Here is a 23,452-nt window from a genome sequence, read left to right as displayed (position 1 = left end):
TGGGACCTTGATCTCTCCATCTTTGGGATGGCAATAATGATACCTATGTCATTATGGCTATCGTAAAGCTTAATGAGCTCATCTCTGTGAAGTACTTAGTGCATTGCCTGGCTCAAAGTAAGCATAAATAAGAGCTGATCTGCTGTCATTTCCACTGTTACAGACGGCAAATTTTTATGCTTATGTATAGGAATACATAAGTGAGAATGCATGCCTCAGTGTGTGTGGTTGCTGTGTGTGTGTGTCCCTGTTCCTCCCTGTCCCTTTCTGCTCTGTCTCCCTTCCATCCCCTAGCCCTTCCACATACTTAACACTTGCACAGGGTAATTCACTCCCAGGAGGAGGATTATTGGTCTAAAATCACGATTAGGCTAGTTTGGGTCCACCTGCTAGTGCTCATGTTCCTTAATTACAGGTCAGGCGTCAAGCTGAAGGTCATTGACAAGCCTCCCAAATCCAAACATTAAAAATGAAAAATAAAGTTTGACTTCCCTGCTCTTTGGTCTTCTATACCACTCTACTCCATGCTGATCTTTTGTGCCACACTGTAGGTTTGGCACAGAATTTCTCTTAAGAGAAAAAAAGAAAAAAAGACATATATATACATATATACTATTTTTTGTCTTGTGGCTAACAATTAAGTATCATGATGACAAAAGAGACTTTGCTGCTTTTATCAGAAATGTAAAAATTCTACTGTACTAAAATCACTCTTCCTCAAGGTTTGATTCCATTTGAAGCTAAAAGTCAGTAACCATTTTTTTTTTTTATGATCTTGACACCTATAAGCTATATTCAAGATTTTACATAGAATGTTAAGGATGTGTTAAAGGTTTAGAGGAAGACTATTTATTTTCATATGCGCTTCTTATGTTCTTAAGAAAGAGAATGCAAATCATTTTGTACTTAGAGACAGATGCTCTGAGAAATTAAAAAAAAATTAAAACACTGCATAAAGATGTGACATTTCAAAAAGTTTTTTCTCTTCCTCTTGTTTCTATGTAGAACTAGTAAAATACCATTTAGAAGTGTATTTAGAATAGTGACAATTTAGATACAAGGATTGACATGAATTACAAGAATTTGTTTTACATACTTTGGCATATTAAAACAAATAATTTTTCAAGGTCTAATCCTTTGTGGCATCTGATCTCTTATTCATGCAAAAAGGACGAAGGCTCATCTAAATCATCAGTGTAGATTAAGAAGGCATTAGAATGGGTGAGAGATGTATGAAACTCAACTTGTGGAAGTCCATCTATGCTTCCTGAAATATAACCTTAATGTAAAGTAAGGGGTTCCAAAAGTTCCTAGTCTGTATCATACTTTATGTGCAAACTTGAAACAATTTGCACTTATGAGTTTTTCCATAGTACCTTGAGAACTCCGTAACAAAACCGCTTCTGCCAAAGAAATATCATGATATTTTTGAATTCCTAACTTGATTTTACTTATTTTGGAAGATAAGGCTTCAATTTACAATTAGTAAGGCATTTTGATGATGGGGTACTGGTAGGATGTATGTTTGTCTTTTAAATTAATATTTCCATGGGATTTAAGGCATAATTGGCCATTCTTTTTGTATTATATCTTTTAGTGCTCAAGTGAGGGTGATTTATATGATACATTTTAGATTTAAAGAAAAAAAAATAATGAAAACAAAAGTAAAAACTGCCAACTGATTAGCCAGAATTATTTTTGAACAGCAGGAGCCCAGAACACATCCTGTCAAATGAAAAGTTCTATTCCAATTAAGTTTCCAATTAACGTACACCCTGTTGTCTCTTAGATATTGCCCCTGCATGGACTGATAATTATGGACCACAAGGAAAGAAGATTGCCCTAAATCCCTCTGTTCGCCTCAAGGCAGAGAAATTGGAAATGGTAAATACTTTAAATTTCCATTTTTCTTCTGTAAAATAGAAGTAAGGAAGTGTTCTCATTCTCTGAGAGGATAAAGGAAGGACTGGAGCCATTACTTCCTTGAAGAATTACTTTTTTGCGATTAAATGAATGGCAGTTTGAGTTTTAATTATGTTTGAGTTGAGCAGCCCACTCACAAGTACAAAATAGAAATAAAACCTTTTGTAACCTAAACTGACACCAAATTAATCAGTTTCCTCCTGTGTAGGAATAAAACAAACGTGATGTTTTACAGTGTAGAATCAAAGGAAACAGAGAATGAATTATGCCCAAGTATGTGTAATAGCAGTAAGTGCAACTTTTTAAAAAGCAAAGGGAAACTAAATCCTAAAGAACAAAATAGATGCTCACTAAATATAAAGAAGCTGGTAGCAGTGTACTAAGAGGCACCAAAAATTAGTCCTGGGGAGAGTGAAATATTGAGAGCTTCTGTATGTCAAAGAAATGTAGGTGATTAAAAAGGAAGAAGTAAAAGTAAAAAAGCATGTTAGAGCTTTTCCTATCAGGTGACCTGGGAGCGCACAGCAAAAATGTGCTATCTTTTTTTAAATATAAAAATGGATATAGTGCTGTAGGTCTACAGCCTCTATTTTCCTGTCATTTTTCATGAATAATGATTTTTTTTTTTTTTTTTTTACATTTTAGGGAGAGTTTGAAAGTGCACAGCTACCATAAATACACATTGCATTTATTCCCACAGTCATACCTATGCGTTTTAGGGAGAGTTGAAAGTGCACAGCTATAATAAATACACATTGCATTTATTCCCACATTCATACCTTTGCTTGAATAGTCCTGTACCAAATACCTTTTCCAGAGTCAACTTGACTCTTGCCCAGCGTTCACATGCTAACTCAATTGCAACTCCTGTGTCCAGATTTTGCTAACTATTATAGTTTGGGTTAATATTGCCTTATTTTACACATCTATAGCACAACATCACTCTGTGGTGCTGTACAGTCTTTTGTGTATTTTGTTTTGACAACAAGATTAAGTTTCTTCATGATGATATCTAGTACACCTACCACTGTTTAAGCACCTGGTCTGTGCTCATTAAACTTTCCAATTAATTAGATACTTAAGATAGCTTGTTTAGGTTTTCAAAATCCTGAATCTCTTTTGCTAACTTGTACTCTCTTTTTATTGGTGACTTAAATGTAAGTTCTGACTAATTCTGACTAAATCTGCCAAGGTTTACAATCAGTTAATATTAACATTTTTTAAAAATGTATATTTGAGGTGTAAAAACACCTATAAATATCTAAAAAATAAAGAAGTTATTGTTTTTTAATGATGTTGCTTTAATATGCATTTCTAAACATCCAGATTTAATACTGTTTCTCTGGGTAAGGCGAAAGTTATCCAGCTAATGACTTGACTTGGCAGCCTTTGTTTTCTTACCCAATTTAAGTTTTCCTAGCCCATGATTTTTTAAAAAAATCTAATTAATTGCTTAGGTATGAAAATCATCTAAATCTATATTGATTCTGAGAAATTTGAGTTGTTTGACTGTTGAATCAGAATTTCCAGGGTTTGGTCCTCCTTTTAGCCTAAACAAATTATTTTTCTGGAAAAATAAAATGACAGTATTATAGCAAAGGCGGCCCACATTCTGTGTTAATTCAGCTTCTTCTTATTCAAAGTATATTTAATGACTTTATTTAGTAGAGCATTCTGTGTTTTCAGAGTATGAAACGGCATCTTCCTTAATAAGAATTTTTTTTTTCCAGAATCCAAATTAGCTCCTATCTACCAAAATATTTGCTAAGCTACTCTTCCTTTTTTGTTTGGTTGCATAATAATGTAATAATATCTGTATCATTCCTTTTGAAATAGGTCCTTCTATTTCAGTTGTTATTTTGTAGACAGATTCAATTTTATTATCTATTATATTTTTAACATATTTACTATTCAGTAACAGATCAGGCCAATGGGATCAAATATTTTAAATGAAATAAAATTATCTTTTTCCTTTATCTTCTATAAATATATTACATATAGCATCTAGGAAATTTGTGTTATAATAAGATTCCACAAGGAAAGGTGTTGACTAATCATGTGGTTATGAAGTAAATAGCCTACTCAGTACAATTCTCAAGAAAAACAGAGAAGTTAGAATTTGCTAAAGGAAATTACCTGTCAAGATATATACATATATAGGGGCACCTGGGTGGCTCAGAGGGTTAAAGCCTCTGCCTTCGGTTCAGGTCATGATCCCAGGGTCCTGGGATCGAGCCCCGCATCGGGCTCTCTCCTTGGTGGGGAGCCTGCTTCCTCCTCTCTCTCTCTGTCTGCCTCTCTGCCTACTTGTGATCTCTCTCTGTCGAATGAATAAATAAAATCTTTAAAAAAAAAAAAAGATATATACATATATATAATCATATATATATATCTATTTATGGCATTGTCTTCATGAAATCCTCTGTTTCACCAGTCTAAGTAACCAGTTTTGTATCAGGATATACTAGAAAATAATTTCTAATGCTAAACTACTTATTTATTAATTCCTTTTCTGAAAAATGGATTGCGTCTTTCTACGAATACTCTGAGGATGATTTAATATACAGATATTTTAAAATAATTTCACCATAGGTATTTGCAGTGCTATATTTTTAAAGCCTTTTTATGAGTACTGTGGGTCTCATTTAATCCTAATGTTAGACTCATAAGTAGGCATGGTAAACACAGCAAGTAGGTATACAGTTTATTAGTTGGCTTGAAGACCAAGGATTATTGTACTTCCATCCTACGTGTATTTTTGTACCTGAGAAAGATGCTTTGGGATACAGATGCCATTGTGCTGATATTTACTTTACCTCTTGCCATTTCTGTAGCGTTTGAAGAAAGCTGTAGTGAGCAATGGCATACCCCATGTCTGATTACAGTTAATGAGTTGTTCTTTATATTAGGTTGGGAAGTATGTGATGATTATTGTAAAGAAGTGACATTTTTAAAATTCATCCTTCAGACATTAGAAAAAGTTAAGGACTTTTATTTGTCCATTAAACAGTTTGCATTTTTGCTTAAGGTTAAAAGATGACATTACTTATTCAAGAAATTTTTGGAACTTGTTTTTTGACCAAAAATAAATTATTTTCCATTTAAATTTATGAGCTTACCTCACCAATATGCTGTTTTCATCTAGAGTAAATTTCTAAAGTTTGGCTCCAGATAAAGTTCCATTGTACTTGATAAAGTTCCATTATACTTAGTATAATAATAATCATATTTCGTACCTTCTGTGGCAGGTGTTTTGTTTGCATTACTTTTGTAAAATTGTTTTTATTTCTTTACATGAAAACATCAGTCATACATAGATTGATTATACTGTATATGTACAGTTTAAGAATAATAAAACAAACCCACCTGTACTCACCACCCAGCTAAGAATCAGAATTTTTGACATTGCCTTTGTGTTTCTTCTTGATCATATACACCTCTCCCTCTCCCCAAGAGACAATCTGTTTTAAATTTCAAGTTTATCATTTATATGCTTTTTTTTTTTTTTTTTTTTTTTTTTTTTGAGGAAGAAGAGTGGGAGGGACAGAGGGAGAAGGAGAAAGAGAATCTGGAGCAGACTCCACACCCAGCATGGAGCCCGACGCAGGGCTCTATCTCACTTCTCCTAGATCATGACCCAAGCCGAAATCAAGAGTTGGATGCTTAACCGATTGAGCCACCCAGATACCCTATTATATATGTTTATAAAAACATGAAATAATGGTATGCAAACATGCCTGGGAACTGTCCATAAAGAACTCCATAAAGAAAATATTAAAAAGTAAAAAGTTGTGCTGAAAACTGGGAGAAAATACTTGTAATACACATAATATAAAATATTGCTATCCAAAATATTTTTAAAGTCCTACAATAAGGGACGCCTGGGTGGCTCAGTGGGTTGAGGCCTCTGCCTTCAGCTCGGGTCTTGGTCTCGGGGTCCTGGGATCGAGCCCTGCATCGGGCTCTCTGCTCAGCGGGGAGCCTGCTTCCTCTCTCTCTCTCTGCCTGTGTCTCTGACTACTTGTGATCTCTGTCTGTCAAATAAATAAATAAAATCTTAAACATAAAAAAGTCCTACAGTCAGTCAAAAAAGACCCACCAATACTTCTCCTGAGTATACACCCTAAAGAAAGTTGTATCTAGGTGCTAGAGTAGACGTGTATAAGAATGTTCATTGTTAACATTCCTGGTAAGCAGAAAGCCTCAGTGTGCTGGAGGGTAGATGAGTAAATTGTGACATACTCATCTAATCAGGTATTTATCAGTGAAAATGAATGTGCTGATGTTAAAATAGCATATACAGATGAATGATGAAACCATACTGTAGGGTGAAAAAAGCAAGTTTCAGAATTAGGACTACCTGCAGCATTTTTATGAAGCTAAAACTTAGCAAAAAAAAAGAAAAAATAACACATTAGGGATACCTGGGTATGTGACCAGGCATCTTAAAATAAGTCATACGGGGATGATAATCCCACAGTTCAATAGTAGTGGTTACCTCTTGTGTAGTAGGACAGGAGTATGACATGAATTCAGCCCTATTGGCAGTTTTATAATTCTTAAATGTACTCATGGAATTTTTATTTTATTGCCCTGCTTTAAAACATGTATATCTATTACACATTTGTTTTTAGTAGATACCAGGTATTATATAATAAAATACTCAGGAATATTGAACCAAACGTATAAGATGTATTACCTCTAGGGAGAAGTTCAAAAGGGACTTTTTTTTTTTAATTTTTTATGTCTTTTCAGCATAACAGTATTCATTGTTTTTGCACCACACCCAGTGCTCCATTCAATCCGTGCCCTCTCTAATACTCACCACCTGGTTCCCCTAACCCCCCACCCCCCACCCCTTTAAAACCCTCAGATTGTTTTTCAGAGTCCATAGTCTCTCATGGTTCACCTCCCCTTCCAATTTCCCCCAACTCCCTTCTCCTCTCCATCTCTCCTTGTCCTCCATGTTATTTGTTATGCTCCACAAATAAGTGAAGCCATATGATAATTGACTTTCTCTGCTTGGCTTATTTCACTCAGCATAATCTCTTCCAGTCCCGTCCATGTTGCTACAAAAGTTGGGTATTCATCCTTTCTGATGGAGGCATAATTTGTAATGTTCTGTTACATTCAAAATTTGAAGTATATATACTTGAGTGTTAAGGCACTATTACACGAGTTTTGAAAAGTATGCAAAAGATGCAAAAATGTACAGGAGAGAAAGCTATGATATATTGACAATTTTTTAAAAATGTGTAATACTGTATAGCATAATTATTATAAATAAATACATAATTTATGTATATTTAATATTTAGGTTCTATATTCATAGAAAAATTTCAGAAAATTATACACCAAACTATTAATAATAGTGTTTGTCTCTGGAGAAGTATTTTCTCCAGATGGGTTTTTTTTTTTTTTTCCTTCCCTCAGGGACATTTTGCAATGTCTAGAGACAGTTTTTGTTTCCATATTTGGGAGAATATCACCAAATTAGAAATCACTAACAAAAAATACTTCTCAAAACTGTGTAAAAATTTAAGACATATTGCTAATTGATTTACGAGTCAAAAACTTCGCTAATAAACATGCAAAAGACATTTAATCTCACTTGTAACTAAAGGAATTCAACAGCATCCAAATCATATTCAACATATTGACAAAATTTAAAGTGTGAAAACAACAAATGCTCTTAAGAATGTAGAAAAATAGGTCTTATTGCCAGTGGTGTGTATAAATTGCTGCAGCCAGTTTGGAGAATAATTTTACAATATCTAAAGTTGACAATATATATATGTATACACACACACACACACACACACACACACATACACACACTACATATGATTCAGCATTTCCTCTTTTAGGGATATACTGTAGAGAAATTTTCACACCTCCATACAAGGAGATACGTATAATGTTTTGTAATTTATAAAAAGCTGGAGTAATGATAAAAGCCCATCCATCAGAGAATATATAATTTGTATTTATACAGTGGCATACCATTTAAAGTTAAGTGAACTAGTTTCACAGATAAGAATATTGAGCAATTACAAAATCATAACATGGAGGTAAAAACAATAATAATTTGTGAACAAATAATTTATAAATTTATAAATAAGAATGTTTATAGTACACTATTGATATAAAATTTTAAGTGCACGGGAGTACATAACATTAGGGAATACATGTAGTAATGGTATCAGATCGTGGACAGAAAGCACACACCCACCTTAGGATAGTTGTTCCTGCCGAGGAACAACAGCGAAAGCTTTCAACCAAGTCTGCAATGTTTATTTCTTAAAAATATATATAATTTCAAGCAAATACCAATGAGTATTTGAGTACATGGATGTTCTTTGTATTATTGTCTTTCTGTGTATGTCTGTGTGCTTGGAACATTTTTGTAACTGAAGGGAAAGAACTCCAAAAGTTAACCATTATTCCATGTTACATAAGGCAAATATTTATGACCGTGTAGACGGAGCAGGAAGATGATACTTAGCTAAGCTCTAGAATCACTCTTGAATGAATCCATGACTCTTTCCTAATCTCCATTTCTCCTGTCTCTTCTCACTGTGCCCGTCCACCTATACATGAACAGGTATGTTTTGTAGTGCTACTTATAGAAATTAATGTTTAATCTGATTTAATAGAATTTCCTTGCTATTTTTTCTTCTGCCATAATCACATATTTTAAGCTAAGAAATTGAGTTTTGGTTTTAGGGCTATGCTTATAAATTTGGCATCAGCCCAAGTGCTAGTCTTGCAAAAAAAGATAAAGAAAAAAGAAAAGAAGCAAACCACAAAAAATTGAGGTGGTGTTAGAATCGGGAAGCTAGTATTTTATAGAAAATTAATCCATAAATAGTCAACACAGACTCTCTCTGGGCATGTAATTCTGGTCCCTGTTCCTGATATTGATTCTTTTCATTGGGTTGTAAAATAAAGTTGTAATGGAAAGTTTTATTCTTCAGAGATTTGAAAAATTACTTCACGTAAGTCCTTTTCCTTCCAGGCTCTAGATTATCTTGGAATTCAGCCCACAAAGGAACAGCATCAAGCCCTGAGACAGCAAGTGCAAGTAGACCCAAAGGGGACAGTGTCTTTTGGAGGTAATATTAGGTTTATCATGTTGTGTCATCACAGAAGCTTGGTGGGAGAGTTATGGTGACCTATTTTCATTAAGAGTGCATCTTCTTTAGAAGGAGAGAGGGAAAAAAAAGACCAAATCTATTTCAAGTTCCTTGGTCAGTACCCTAAAATGTTGTCTAGAATTAACTTGGCCTGGCTGGGTCAGCAGAAAGGCGACTTTCCTAGAATCTTCCAGCTCGAAAATACTTTCATTCTATCCTTCTTTGTTTCTTATTTACTGTAATGTAAAGAAATGTAAACATTTCTCACTAATAACAGAAGAAACAATATAAATATCAAACTTCTAATTCTACTGCTGTGAAATTTTTTTCCAGCTAATATGACAGAATAAATATTTTTATGATGCTATATAGTTATTCTTATTAAAGTTAGAGTAATATTGACATACTTAGTTGATGTACTATAATATAAAGCCTTTCTACTTTAGGGAATTTTGATGGTTTCTCAGTAGCTGATAGTATAAATATGTCTATATTTAACATCATAGTTTTTTTTCCTTCTTTTTCTTAGGATAAATTCCCACAAGTGGTTTAGAAATTTGATAGGTATTCATAAGTTGTTTGCAAGAGACATTATACATAGGCATTTGTTCTGCCACTAGTAATGTTTAAATATAACAGTTTTTTATATCGTTGATAACATTCAGTATTTAATTTTTTCCTTATACAATAGATGCAACATTGTATCATTTTTAAAGTATCTGTATTACTAAAAAGAAATTCACTTTTTAGTTTCAAAGTGATAGAAAAAATAAACATTTGCCTTCCTCTCCTGTTTGAAAATTACCCCAAATAGGGAGGAAAACAGAAAACAGATTTGCATATATTAACAAAAACCATGATATGAAAGGACTGAATGTGGATAAGGATAGTCAATGAATTGGTGAATGGAGGCCAAAAGCCCAAGTGATATTTCCCCCAGCCTAAAGCAATGGGGGAAACACAATAGGAAACAAGCTGATTTGCCCTTAAAAAGGCTTAGGAATTAAAAGTATCAGGTACTTCTGAAGGCCAGATGTAGGCAGGGCATTTCAAATAGGGTTGTTAAAAATCTGCATAAGAAGTTTTTGTCGAGCTGTTACCTGTCCCCTCTCAAGCAGCCCAGGATGTAACAGTCCCTTATACTTAAAAAGAAAAGAAGTATATTCTCTTGAGAAATTAAACCAGAGAGCTTCTGAACCTATAGTTGCCAGCAGTCAGGGAATTTGGAGGAGTGTATGGTTAGTTATCACAACACACACCCAGATTGCTCAGTGAACTTTGCAGTCATGTATATCCTCTGTAGGCAAGAGACTCTAAGATTCTCGCTGAAGAAGCTGCACCAAAATGTCATTTGGCCCCCTGATTGCTCTCTAGTGAAACTGGCCAGATGACAAAGCAAGTTATGTACACAAAATTTCCAATCAGTATTTTGGTGGTGATTCTTCTTAAATGTGAACTCATAGCCAAGGGTCACCAGACATTTGGAGAAATTCTCCAACGTAAAATAGAAGAGCCCAAAACTTTCTGACAAAGAGAAAAACAGAACCCTGAAAAAGGAGGAATAATGCAAAATCAGGAGAGAACTTGAGACAAACCACAGTGAATATCTTTGAAGAGGTTAAACAAAGATAAGGCATCCAGGAAATAAAGAATAGGATGTTGTAGAATAGGAACCATCAGAGAATACAAAAAAGGATCTTTGGAAATTAAAAGTGTAATAGCTAAGGTTAAAAAATTTGAAGATGCATAGATGAATGGGTCATACTCATGTTTGAAGAAGCTTACAGTTTGCTAGCCAGCATCAGGCAGGTTTTTGGGGGTCTTTTTGTTTTTGTTTTTGTTTTAAGATTTTATTTATTTATTTGGCAGAGCAAGAGAGCACAAGCTGGGGGAGCAGTGGAGGAAGAGGGAGAAGCAGGCTCCCTGCTGAGCAGGGAGTCAGATGCTGAGCTCCATCCCAGGATCCTGGGATCATGACCTGAGCTGAAGGCAGACTCTTAACCTGCTGACCCACCCAGGCGCCCCAGTATTAGGCAGTCTTAATTAACAGTTGTTAAGAGTATATCATATGCGTTGGAGTCAGACCTTAAGTGGAAATCTGGTCTGCTACTAACTTGCCATGTGGCCGTGGGAAGTTGGCCGTTAACTTGTCTTAGCTGCCATGTGTAGAATGGAGAGTATAAGAGGACCTATCACAGAGAATTGTTGGGGGGATAAAATAGCAAAGCACTGTGCTATAAATATTAGCGCCTGCTATTATTATTATTAAACCTCTGGCTCCTGCTAGAAAAGCTGCAAGTCACAATATTGTCCTATGTTTCAGAGAGGTTCTTGCTCATGGTAAAAGAGTTGCAGAAATAGATATGCCTGTGACATGTATGTGCTTTGTTGTTATCTTAACCGATTTATTAACCTCAGCAAAGTTAACTGAGGTTAGTTAAAACCAGTTTATCTCTCACTTTTTATTTGAGGTTGTATTTCTGTCGCTTCAGTTAGTACCACTTCGAGGTAATCCACTGAAAAGTTAAGTTTGAAGTGTTAGTTATCACGCATAGCTTCAACTTCATTTAGAAAAAGGTAAGATGTATTTAGATGAGGTTAAATGCCATGTTCCTACTGAAGTGCATTCCATTTCAGATTTTGTCCAGGTTGCCAGAAACTTGTTTTGCTTGCAGCTGGATGAAGTGAATGTCAGTGCACGTGAAATTTCCAGCGTATTAGATTCACAGGTAGGGTATGACTTATGGAAATGTCTTGATTGTGCCTCGATCCTAAGTCTTGACTGTTATATGTCATAGATGTAGCCTTTTTTCTCATTTTTCACTTTTAAAAAATTATGCAAATAACAGATACTTCTTCATATAGCAAACACAGATTAATTTAAAATCAAAAGTAAAATTTCATCTTGGTCTCTTCTGTTCCTCCTCTCTCAGTATTTCCTCATGTTACTCCTCCCTAAATTTATCACAGAAAGTACCCGTAAGTGTATACCCTCTGAAATTTTACAGTCTGAACCATCCTCATACATCAGCATCCAGATCAACATGAAGGATGGCGTGCCTGCGTGGCCTCTGCCTGCGTGGCCTCAGTCCCTTAAGCATTCGACTCCTAGTTTTGGCTCAGGTCATGATCTTAAGTATTCTTTTGCCTCCTCTTTTGCCTTTTTGTGCTTTATGTAAAATGTAATTGTGAAGCCTGTTAACTTCACACATCCTTTGTTCTACAGAACTTTGACATTTAGGGGTGCCTGGGTGGCTCAGTCAGTTAAGCGTCTGACTCTTGATTTTGGCTCGGGTCATGCTCTCAGGATCCTGGGCTTGAGCCCCCCTTTGGACTCTGCACTCAATGAGGAATCTGCTTGAAGATTCTCTCTCTCCCTCTGCCTTGCCCCTCCCCCATCCATTCTGTCCCCCACTCTCTGTCTCTCAAAATAAATAAATAAATCTTAAAAAAAGAACTTTGACATTTATGACATTTATATTTATATATGAGATTTTTCAGGCCTTTTCATTATGGAGTTTCTGTGTTATTGTATCATTCAGGAAGGTCTTCCCAATTTATGTATTTAGTTCACTCAAAATCTGTTCTTGTCTGTGCATGAGTTAGGGCTCAAGAGAGATAACCACTTGCCCTTGTTCCACCATCATTTACTTAATAATATCCTTCTTCATTTTTGCCACTAATTTGAAATACAGACTTTATCCTATACTAAATCTCTATTACACAGATCTGTTCTAGACTCACTGCTCTGTTCCATTGATTGATTTCTCTCTGCCAGTACATTACTATTTTAATTATTCTAGGCATTTATTTCCAGGTTTGTTGCTATGTGGTAGGCTAAGTCCTTAATTTTTTTCTTTTTAACTTCTTGGCTTTGATCTTCTAGTTGATCTTTAGAATCATTTTTGCCATGGTAATAAAAATTTAATCGGGACTTTTTAAAATTGGAATTGCATTGAATTTAGAGAGTGGTTTGGGAGAGATGAACATGGTTTATTTCCCCCATTCATTTAGGTGTTTGTTGATATTTTGGAAAAAGAAAATTGTATCTTGCTTCATATTGTCTTAAATATTTCTTGTTAGTCTGAATAGGTATGTTATAGTTTTATTGCTATTGGAAATGGGATTTTTTTTAGCAATTATATTTTCTTTCTTTCTTTCTTTTTTTTTTTTAGATTTTATTTATTTATTTGTCAGAGAGAGAGAGGGAAAGAGCACACAAGCAGGCAGAGATGCCGGCAAAGGCAGAGGGAGAAGCAGGCTTCCCGCTGAGCCGGGAGCCCAATGTGGGGCTCTATCCCAGGACCCTGGGGTCATGACCTGAGCCAGTGGCAGCGGCTGTAAGCCACTGAGCCACCGAGGCATACCACAATTATATTTTCTAATTGATAATTAGTAAAGATATTAATTTTTTTAAAGACTTTATTTTTAGTAATCCCTACACCCAGTGTGGGGCTGGAACTTAAAACCTCAAGATCAGGAGTCTCATGTTCCACCATCTGAGTCACTAGGTTCCCCAAGATACTAATTTTTGAGTGTATGTTGTATAATTCAACTTTATTGAACTCCCTTATTCCCCTGTTTTCCAGTTGTCTTGGGTTTTCTAGGTAGGCATTTTTTTTTTAAGATTTTAATTATTTATTTGACACACAAGAGAGATCTCAAGTAGGCAGAGAGGCAGGCAGAGGGGCGGGGAAGCAGGCTCCCTGCTGAGCAGAGAGTCCAATGCAAGACTTGATCCCAGGGCCCCGAGATCAATACCTGAGCCGAAGAAAGAGGCTTAACCCACTGAGCCACCCAGGCGCCCCTTCTAGGTAGGCATTTTAAGTTAATTACATTTTTGTCTCTCCCACAAAATTTTACTTTTTTTCAGAATTACTGTTGGAATAGGAGCTACAAAAGTGACCAAAAAACTTTTTCATGATATTTGAGCCATTTTATATTTTTAATTTTTAAAAAGAAGCTAGCATTATCTTATTTAATAAATAAGGTTTGTAATATATCTACTTAACTTAAAAATTACTTAAACATTTTTAAATTTGTAAATAAATTTATGCCATTTCTGTTTTTCTGCAAGAGCTTACATAATAGAAACTTTATCTCTTCCTTTAAGGTTTGAAAGTGTTTCATATGCCAGATGGTCTAGGCCTAGGTCTTTTTGGAAGAGGAGATAGTTCCTATTTTTTAAATGTCTTCTAGGATTATTTTATTCAAGTTTTTGTCCTTTTCCTGAATAATTCTGTTAATGGATATTTTCTAGAAAATTTTCCCTTTCATCAAGATACTAAAATTTGTTTAAAAAAATAACACGGGGGCTGCCTGGGTGGCTCAGTGGGTTGGAACCTCTGCCTTTGGCTCAGGTCGTGATCCCAGGGTCTTGGGATCGAGCCCCGCATCGGGCTCTCTGCTCCGCGAGGAGCCTGCTTCCTCCTCTCTCTCTGCCTGCCTCTCTGCCTACTTGTGATCTCTGTCTGTCAAATAAATAAGTAAAATCTTTTAAAAAAAAATAAAGAAATAAGAAGATAAAAATATAACGGAATTTTTTTAGGTTTGATTATTTTTGTGATACTCATTTTTATCTCATAGACGGTACTACACAATTTTTACAAAGTTATCACAGCCACAAATTTCTATAGATCATATTTTAATTATCAATCAGTATGTAATATTTTCATTGTCATTGCTTCTTTGACTCTTATTTTGAACTGTTTTAGACATTTTCTAGTTATATAGTTCCCTTCCAGTTGCTGATTTCTAGTGTCCTTCACTGAAGTCAGAAGCACATTCTCCATGGTATTAATCCTTTGACCATATATTCAGCATATAGTCAATTTCATAAAATATTTCCCATCTTTTGAAAAGCATGTCTGTTCTGCCCTGAAGTGAGTATAGTGTTAGTGTTCCCTATATATAAATTAGATCAAGGTTGTTAGTCATGTCATTCAAATTTTCTGTTCCCCTTTTTGTTTTCTCCCAAATTTTCTATTTCCTTTTTCATTTCTTATCTTCTTTTATTATCAGTTATTGAGCAAGAGGCATTTCATTTTAAAGTTTCCCTTAGTTCTTCTAATTTTTACTTTCCATATCATGGGCTGTATTATAGGTATATTATGATTTTAGAATTGTTATATCCTGACAGGACATTGAATCTCTTCATCTCTAGAATGTTTCCTGCCTTAAAATCAACTCAATCTAATCATAAAGTGATACCACTTTTCTTTTTGTTGGTGTTTTGATTTGGTTTCCCATGACTATAAATATTTCTCTTTAAAAAAAAAAAACTGTTATATAACCCTCTAAATGTATCTAATGGAATCTAACTACTATAGTTTTTGGTACTCATAATCATTTTATTTAAAAGAAAATTCATTCATGAATTCTTCTGAGAAATTTATCATCTTTCCTTTTTTCCTGCTTTTATTTTTATTACATGTTACCCTAGAATATTATCTTGATATATCATAATTTCAGGAATATAGTATACTGAAGTTATAACTAAATAAATAAATACAAATAAATATTAAAAAATACGGTATACTTAAAAATCAGTCATTGAAAAAAATCAGTCATTGATCATATTCTGTTGTAAAAATTTAGATAATTAAAATGTATTTGTTTTAATTTACTGTATTCATAAGCTCTGACATTAAAATTTTCTTCTGAATTGAGTAGTAATTCTGCCTTATTCGTACACAATCAAAAATACAAATATATAAATTTTCATCAATTATTTTCATAAAGGTAACTTGTAAAATATAATCATATTTCAGGGGATGAATTATTGCAGTCCAGCTCTGTCATTTACAAGATTTCCATATTTCCATGGGCATTTTTAGATTCTTCTGTACTGACATACTATATGGTAACTAACATAACATAATAAAAAATAATAAAAAGATACATGTTGATATCTAATAATGCATTCTTCCACTTTGTTCTTCCTTTTAAAGATTTTATTTATTTATTTGACAGACGGAGATCACAAGTAGGCAGAGAGGCAGGCAGAGAGAGAGGAGGAAGCAGGCTCCCTGCTGAGCAGAGAGCCCGATGCGGGGCTCGATCCCAGGACCCTGGGATCATGACCTGAGCCGAAGGCAGAGGCTTTAACCCACTGAGCCACCCAGGCGCCCCTTGTTCTTCCTTTTAAGTATTGCTTTGGCTAATCTTTTTTCTTGTCCAAATAAATTCTAGCAAAAATCTTACTATACTGAATTTCTACATTATTTTGGAAAGAAACAACATTTTTATAAATTTAAGTCTTCCTACCTGCAAGCATGTTTTGACTTCTTAATTTTATCTTCTTGAATAGCAAATAATACATCTGATATATTTTTCCCAGTATGAGCTTTATTAATCTTTTGTTATGTTTCTAGTTACCTTTCACTTTTTTGCCTTTATAATAAATGGTGTCTTTTTTTTTTTTTTTTAAAGATTTTATTTATTTATTTGACAGAGAGAAATCACAAGTAGGAAGAGAGGCAGGCAGAGAGAGAGGAGGAAGCAGGCTCCCTGCTGAGCAGAAAGCCCGATGTGGGGCTTGAACCCAGGACCTGGGATCATGACCTGAACTGAAGGCAGCGGCTTAACCCACTGAGCCACCCAGGCGCCCCTCTTTTTTTGTTTTTAAGACTTCATTTTTTAGAGCATTTTTAGGTTCACAGCAAAACTGAGGGGAAGGTAGGGAGATTTCCTACCTGCCCTCGGCCCCAACACAGGTATAGCCCCCTTCATTATCAACACCCTGCACCTGAGTGTGGTACAATGTTACAGTTGATGAACCTGCATTGACATATCATTATCACCTGGAGTTCATAGTTTAGATTATGGTTCACTCTGGGTGCTGTACATTCTACGTGCATTTGAACAAATATAAAATGACATGTGTCCATCATTATGATATCATACGTAGTATTTTTTTTTAAGATTTTATTTATTTATTTGACAGAGATCACAAATAGGCAGAGAGGCAGGCAGAGAGAGAGGGAAGCAGGCTCCCTGCTGAGCAGAAATCCCGAAGTGGGGCTCGATCCCAGGACCCTGAGACCGTGACCTGAGCCGAAGGCAGAGGCTTAATCCACTGAACCACCCAGGCACCCCCATAGGTAGTATTTTTACCACTCTGATTTTTACTCCTGTGCGCTGCCTGTTCATCTCTCCACACCTGCACCCCTCACCCCGGCAATCACTGATCCTCTTACTGTCTTCATAGTTTTGCCCTTTCTATAATGTCATATTGTTGGAATCATACAGTATGTAGCCTTTTCAGATTAGCTTTCCACTTAGTAAAATGCATTTAAGGTTCCTTCATATCTTTTCATGTCTTTTCTTTGCTGATTAATATTTCATTATCTGAATGTACCACAGTTTATCCATTTACCTATTGAAGGATGTTTGCTTGCCTCCAAATTTTGGCAATTGTAAATAAAGCTACTATAAACATCCATTTGCAGGTTTTTGTATGAATGTAAGTTTTCAGCTCCTTTGGGTGGATATCAAGGAGCCCAATTGCTTCTTCATATAATAGGAAGATGTTTAGTTTTATAAGAAACCATCAAACCGTCTTCCAAAATGGCTATTCCATTTTGCCATCACGGGAGCAATAAATTAGAGTTCATATCATTGAGAATGAGAGTTCCCGTGATCTAGGTATTTGGAAACCTTTGGGAGATCACCCAGTCTTCTAGAATTGAGGCACTGATTTATCAGAACTGATTCAGTAGCATTTAAGGTAGGAAAACTGACCCTGTAAGAGCACTGTTTTTCTTCTGCTGTTTAAGGTGTTTTGTATTTTCCTAGCTAATGTTGACAGCAGAGGATTGTTTTCTTACTGCCAAACAGTTCTCAAAGCTACTGTCCCCACTTTTGATAAGGAAAGGCAACAGTGGAGGTTGGGTGGCTTACAACATAAGAGAAACGGGGAATTCAGAGGACTTTGGGTGAGCGTGCAAAGGTTGCTCAGCAGCTGAAAAAAATACTGGTGCTCTGGGGCGCCTGGGTGGCTCAGTGGTTTAAAGCCTCTGCCTTCGGCTCAGGTCATGATCCCAGGATTCTGGGATCGAGCCCCACATCGGGCTCTCTGCTCCATGGGGAGCCTGCTTCCTCCTCTCTCTCTGCCTGCCTCTCCACCTATTTGTAATCTCTGTCTGTCAAATAAATAAATAAAATCTTAAAAAAAAAAAAATACTGGTGCTCTGAATTAGTAATTTACTTCCTTTCTAGCCAATGATTTTAGAGCAGATAAAAGTATATTAAGTCTGTGATACTTTGATGACAAAAGCCAAGTGGCAGTGGTAATTGTGCAAGGTCTTCTGCATGCCAATAATTTCCTGTCTGTGGCTTCAGATCAAAATGTTGTGCAATTGTCATTATATCAGTTTATAAGGCTTCCTTTGTTGTGTTCTGCTTGTCAACATGTAGAAGATATCCCCGTAATATGTTACCTTTTTTTTTTCACTTGAATCCGTAATAAGAATACCTTTTACTTTACCACACTTACATATCTAACTGAAACAAAAGTCTCAATGTAATACTTCCATTTTCCACATCATTGCATTGTTATTTAATACTCAGTTCTATTTCATTAAATATTTGGACCTAAAACTCACTAATGGGTCATCTACCACAGTTTGAAAAATACTATAAAAATCGCTGCTTGTCAAGTAGCTCATCAGAAACAAATGAAAAATATCTTAATATTATTAGTATTCCTAAACTTTCTGTTGTTGTTGTTGAAAAAAATCACCATAGTGCCTCATCTGAAGTATCAATTGATCTGTGGTTGAGGATGCTGACAGTCTGTGAAAGTAGGGAAATTCCACTATGGTTACCCCCTCAACCCTCTTGTCACAAACAACAGAGTCAAATCTTACAATCCATCTGTTAGGGATGGTTGTTTTTTACTTGTGTTTTCTTTTTCTGGCTTGTCTTTTCCTTAATTTATTTTTTTTTAAATATTTTTGCTGAAGCATAATGGACACCCTGTGAAGTGTAAAAATCTCAAGTGTATGACGTGATGAATTCCTATTAGTATCTTGTGTATAATCACCACTCCAAGACTCCATTGTATCAACTTTGTCCCAGTTAGCTACCACTCCCATCTTCACAATGGAACCACTCTTCTGACTTATATTAGTGTAGATTACTTTTGCCTGTTCTTGAACGTCCTAATAAATAGAATCACCCAGTAGATACTCTTTAGGTTACATACAGAAAAGCAAGGTTGGAGCCTAGATTTAGCAGAATTCTAAACTTAGCAACCACAGACTTGAGTCTATCATAATAAGATGGTGGGTTTACCATCCTAATTAAATATCATACAGGGATTATCTTAAAATCACAGAGCGAACACTGTAAATTCCCTAAAGTAGACTTTTCACAGTTTGGTTTCTTGCTAAATCAATTTGGTGGATTGCAACCCCCATTTTAACAAGTGAGAGAATAGAGTGGAAAATATCATAGTGAATTGTGTGTGCACGAGTAATGTTTCACTCATACTGGGGTCATAATAGAAAAGGCATTTCTCACTATATGTAGCAGTATGTACTCCTCTGTAAAACATTAGATATATACATTGAACAACCCCAACGTGTGGCATTGTGTTAGCTGCTCCAGTATATTATTAAAACAAAACTCAAGCCTGTCCCTCAAGGAACTTAAGGGTATTATGTATAGAAAGGCATGTACACAAATAATTATAGTTTAAAAAACTGCAGCGTTTCATGATAAGGCCGTAGTACTAACAGAGCTCAAAATATTTAGAGAAGATTCCTAACAGACTTGGCATTTGAATGAGTTTTAAATGAAATACAGGATTTTATCTGCTTAAGAAGTGGATGGAATGTGCTAAGAGAATTAGCATGAATAAAAATGTATATATATAATGTGATGGTAAGCAGAGAGTATCTAGTTTTTTTTAAAAGTGAGTACATGCAGATCAGTGAAGGGAGTTGGGCCTAAAAGGGCAAATATTACACTTAGAAGGTTATACTTTACTAGTTGCCAATGAAGATCCATTAGGGAGAATTTTATGACATGATCAAAGTAATTAGAAATGGTAATCTTGTAATAGTGTTGGTTATCTTGGAAGGGAATGAAACTGGTGGTAGGTAGCCTAGATAGTGGGCAAAGGAAAGAGTCCAAATACAGAATATTATGAACTAAACTATGGTGAAGTTGAGGATAATGGGAAGGAATAGAGAGACAGGTATATAATATTATATATAATATATATAATAGGTATAATAATATATATAACATTTTATACATATAACATATATAATTATATATATAATTATATGTAATATAATAATAAGTGTATTACCATTAAGGCTTGCATTTGGGTGTAAGAACCAAGGGAGAATGAGTTAAAGATAACTGAGTTTTGATTCGGATGATTAATAATAGGTTGGCTATCAGTAGAAGTAGGGAAATAAGTGGATGGAGGGGTGCATTTATTTTGTCAAATGCTAGGTTAACTACTGACATTGAACATAATTATTTTCAAAATGCAGGGACAGGAGGAAAGATTTATTAAGCAAATTATAAGAAGTTAAAGGAGGGAGCAAGAGAAAGGAAGGAGAAAGTAAGGGAATATATAGAAACTTTAAGGAAAGGAGGAAATTGAATGGGTTCTAATAGAAGGCTTTCATCTAGGGGGGAAAAATTGACCCGAAACAGACTTGATTGTTCTGTTGAAGATGAGTTGAGTTTCAGAATGAGAACAGTAAAATAGTAGCTATCCAGAGTAGAGTAGAAATGATTTACAATGTTATATTTACAGGGTGTTTCAGAGGTCGGAGGACCTGAGGGTCACAAATGATACTGGGAGAACCAGACAGGAAAGGAATGGAGAAAGGTAAAGGTACAGTCTAAGAACTGGAAGGAGGTTAGAAAACAATTATCTGTCTGAATCCTTTGAGATTAAACAGCAAAAATTCATTTCATCTGCTGCTTGCTTATTTGAAGCATATTCAAACTCTTATTAACATATGACTGAGCACAGAGAGGCTTTTCACAGCATTCATAGGTACTATCTATGACCAGTTCTCTGGCTATAAGTTTTCACTGCTTAGCCCAAAATAGCAATAGAATTATAACACATATTGTTTTGTTTTGTTTTTAAGTTATAGTTTGTTCTGTGATTGTTGAAGCCTAGTGTTTTGCCTCCTAAAATGGTACCATGCGCCTTTTGCTGCATGATTTGCCACCATGTTTTAAGCTCAAAAGTTTTTAATCGCATCCCTAAAATCCCTGTCTATAATTTCATTTAGTAAAAAATATATATATATATATGATATATATATATATAATTAGCTCTGTTATCTAGATTCTTATTTAACTTTTTAAACTTTTTAACTTATTTAACTTTTTAACTTATTTAAACTTTTGAATTAGTTCACATTTCACATTTTGAATTATTTGACATTTCACATTTCACATTTTGAATTATTTCACATTTAGGTAGCATGCAAGATAATAATAGGCTTATCTGAATATTGAGTAGCAGTGTTTCCCAGAACACTTTGTATTTGCAGACATTAGTCAAGTGAGGTGCCACAAAATAAATAAAGGTGGGACACCTGGGTGGCTTAGTGATTAAGCCTTTGTCTTTGGCTCAGGTCATGATCTCAGGGTCCTGGGAGCCTGCTTCCCCCTCTCTCTCTGCCGGCCTCTATGCCTACTTGTAATCTCTGTCTGTCAAATAAATAAACAAAAATCTTTAAATAAATAAAGGTGTAGTGGTCAAGGGTATGGTCAAATTACTTGAGGAAAAGCAACAAGTTACTAAATTTTATTTCCTTTGGGGATATTAAAAATGCTCGTTAGCATATTACGGATGTTGGAAGCCCTGCAGGAAAGAAGTTCATTTTTTTCTAAATCCTAACATTTCTCAAATTTACCTGACCACAGGGTCTGCTGCCATCGTCACCACCACTCAGTTTGGCTTTTGTGCAAACCTAGTTAATAGCCTTTAGAACATACTTTGGGAAATATTGTTACATTTGAAATTGTCTTAAAAACTAATCCTAAACAGTATAAGAATGAATTCTATGCGTGGGTGTTGAGTACTCAAGAAAGAGTAGAGTAACAGAGACAGATGAAGATGATGTGATGACCTAAATTGTGAAACAAATAGATACTCAAAGGTAACTGTCAGGACCAAAGGAAACAGTAGCGTGCAGGAAAAATATTTCTCCCCCAAAATTGAGGTATGGCTCCTACTTCAGTTATGCTAGGATTTAGAAATCAAACCTGAATTTATTGTATCTATTCCATCATGATTTCTCTTGGGCAGTTAGTAAAAATCCGACTAACATCAGACTTCTGTGGGAATCTTGGGGTGGCCATTTATTAGCTGTGAAACCTTACATAAGCTGCTAACCTGAGCCTGTTTCCTCCTCTGCTAAATGGAGACAAGGTTATAGGAAGGATATAGTTTTGAATGTATGTGGCCCTTAGCAGTGTGTCTGCACATAGTAAGTTTGTAATAAATGTGATACCATTAATTTGTTTTTAAGATTTTTTTTGTATATTAGAGAGAGTGAGAGTATGTACAAGTAGGGGTGGAGGGAGAGAGTGGGAAGGGCAGAGAAAGAGGGAGGAGTAGGCTTTCTGCTGAGCAGGGAGCCCGTCATGATCCGGGGTCATGATCTGAACCGAAGGCAGAAGCTTAACCACCAGGCACCCCTATCATTAATTATTTTTATTATTTTTTGTCACTCTGCATTCATCTCTCCTGTCTGAAAGGCTGTGCCTTAAGCCCATACTTATAAAGCAATCATTTTCTCCACATAATCCTTTAAATTATATTTTCTATACATTTTTTAGTTCTGTTATAATTTATATATATAAGATGGCTATAATTAGACTTGGATTTTTATCTCTGATTAGATTGTCATTGTTTTTTTACCTTATAATTGACTGTCAGAGATATCATGCTAGCAGTATGAGAAGAGGAATTGCTATCTCTATTTTGTGGTGGTGGTTGTTCACTTGTGCCTGAATTTTTAATATTCAGTCCACAGTTTCTGTGCATGAATCTTTATAAGCTGCTTGGCTGTTAACATTGCATTTCATATAGTTAAAACAAGGTGTGGAATCAATCAGTGACCTTTACTGGGTTCACACAAACTCTCTTGGCTGATAATGTCCAATGTTTTGCTAGCCTCAGATGCCATGTACACGGGGTGGATATTTTGGGGGAATAGTTTATGTTGATAACTCATAAAGTCTTTTTTTATTATTTTTTTAAATTTTTAATTAATTATTTTTATTAACATATAGTATATTACTTGCCTCAGGGGTACAGGTCCGTGAATCGTCGGGCTTACACACTTCATAGCACTCACCATAGCACATACCCTCCCCAATGTCCATAACCCAACCATCCTCTC

At 35.2% G+C, this 23,452-nt stretch overlaps 1 protein-coding gene across 2 annotated transcripts in view; it reads left to right on the top strand.

Moving 5' to 3' along the window:
- Positions 1-23,452, top strand: part of LOC111151294 (syntaxin binding protein 4) — a 157,371-nt gene that overhangs the window by 31,826 nt on the left and 102,093 nt on the right. For both annotated transcript variants that reach the window (XM_022509183.1, XM_022509184.1), the window contains 3 exons: positions 1,790-1,884; positions 8,942-9,038; positions 11,697-11,788. In XM_022509183.1, coding sequence (XP_022364891.1) covers positions 1,790-1,884; positions 8,942-9,038; positions 11,697-11,788 — 284 coding nt within the window. The remainder of the gene's footprint in view (positions 1-1,789; positions 1,885-8,941; positions 9,039-11,696; positions 11,789-23,452) is intronic.

This window comes from Enhydra lutris, unplaced genomic scaffold, assembly GCF_002288905.1.
Source record: "Enhydra lutris kenyoni isolate GAN:26980312 unplaced genomic scaffold, ASM228890v2 scaffoldscaffold26, whole genome shotgun sequence".
In the NCBI taxonomy this organism is placed as follows: Eukaryota; Metazoa; Chordata; class Mammalia; order Carnivora; family Mustelidae; genus Enhydra; species Enhydra lutris.
The sequence above is the reverse complement of the archived record's forward strand: the minus strand, read 5'-3'. Positions and strand labels throughout refer to the sequence as shown.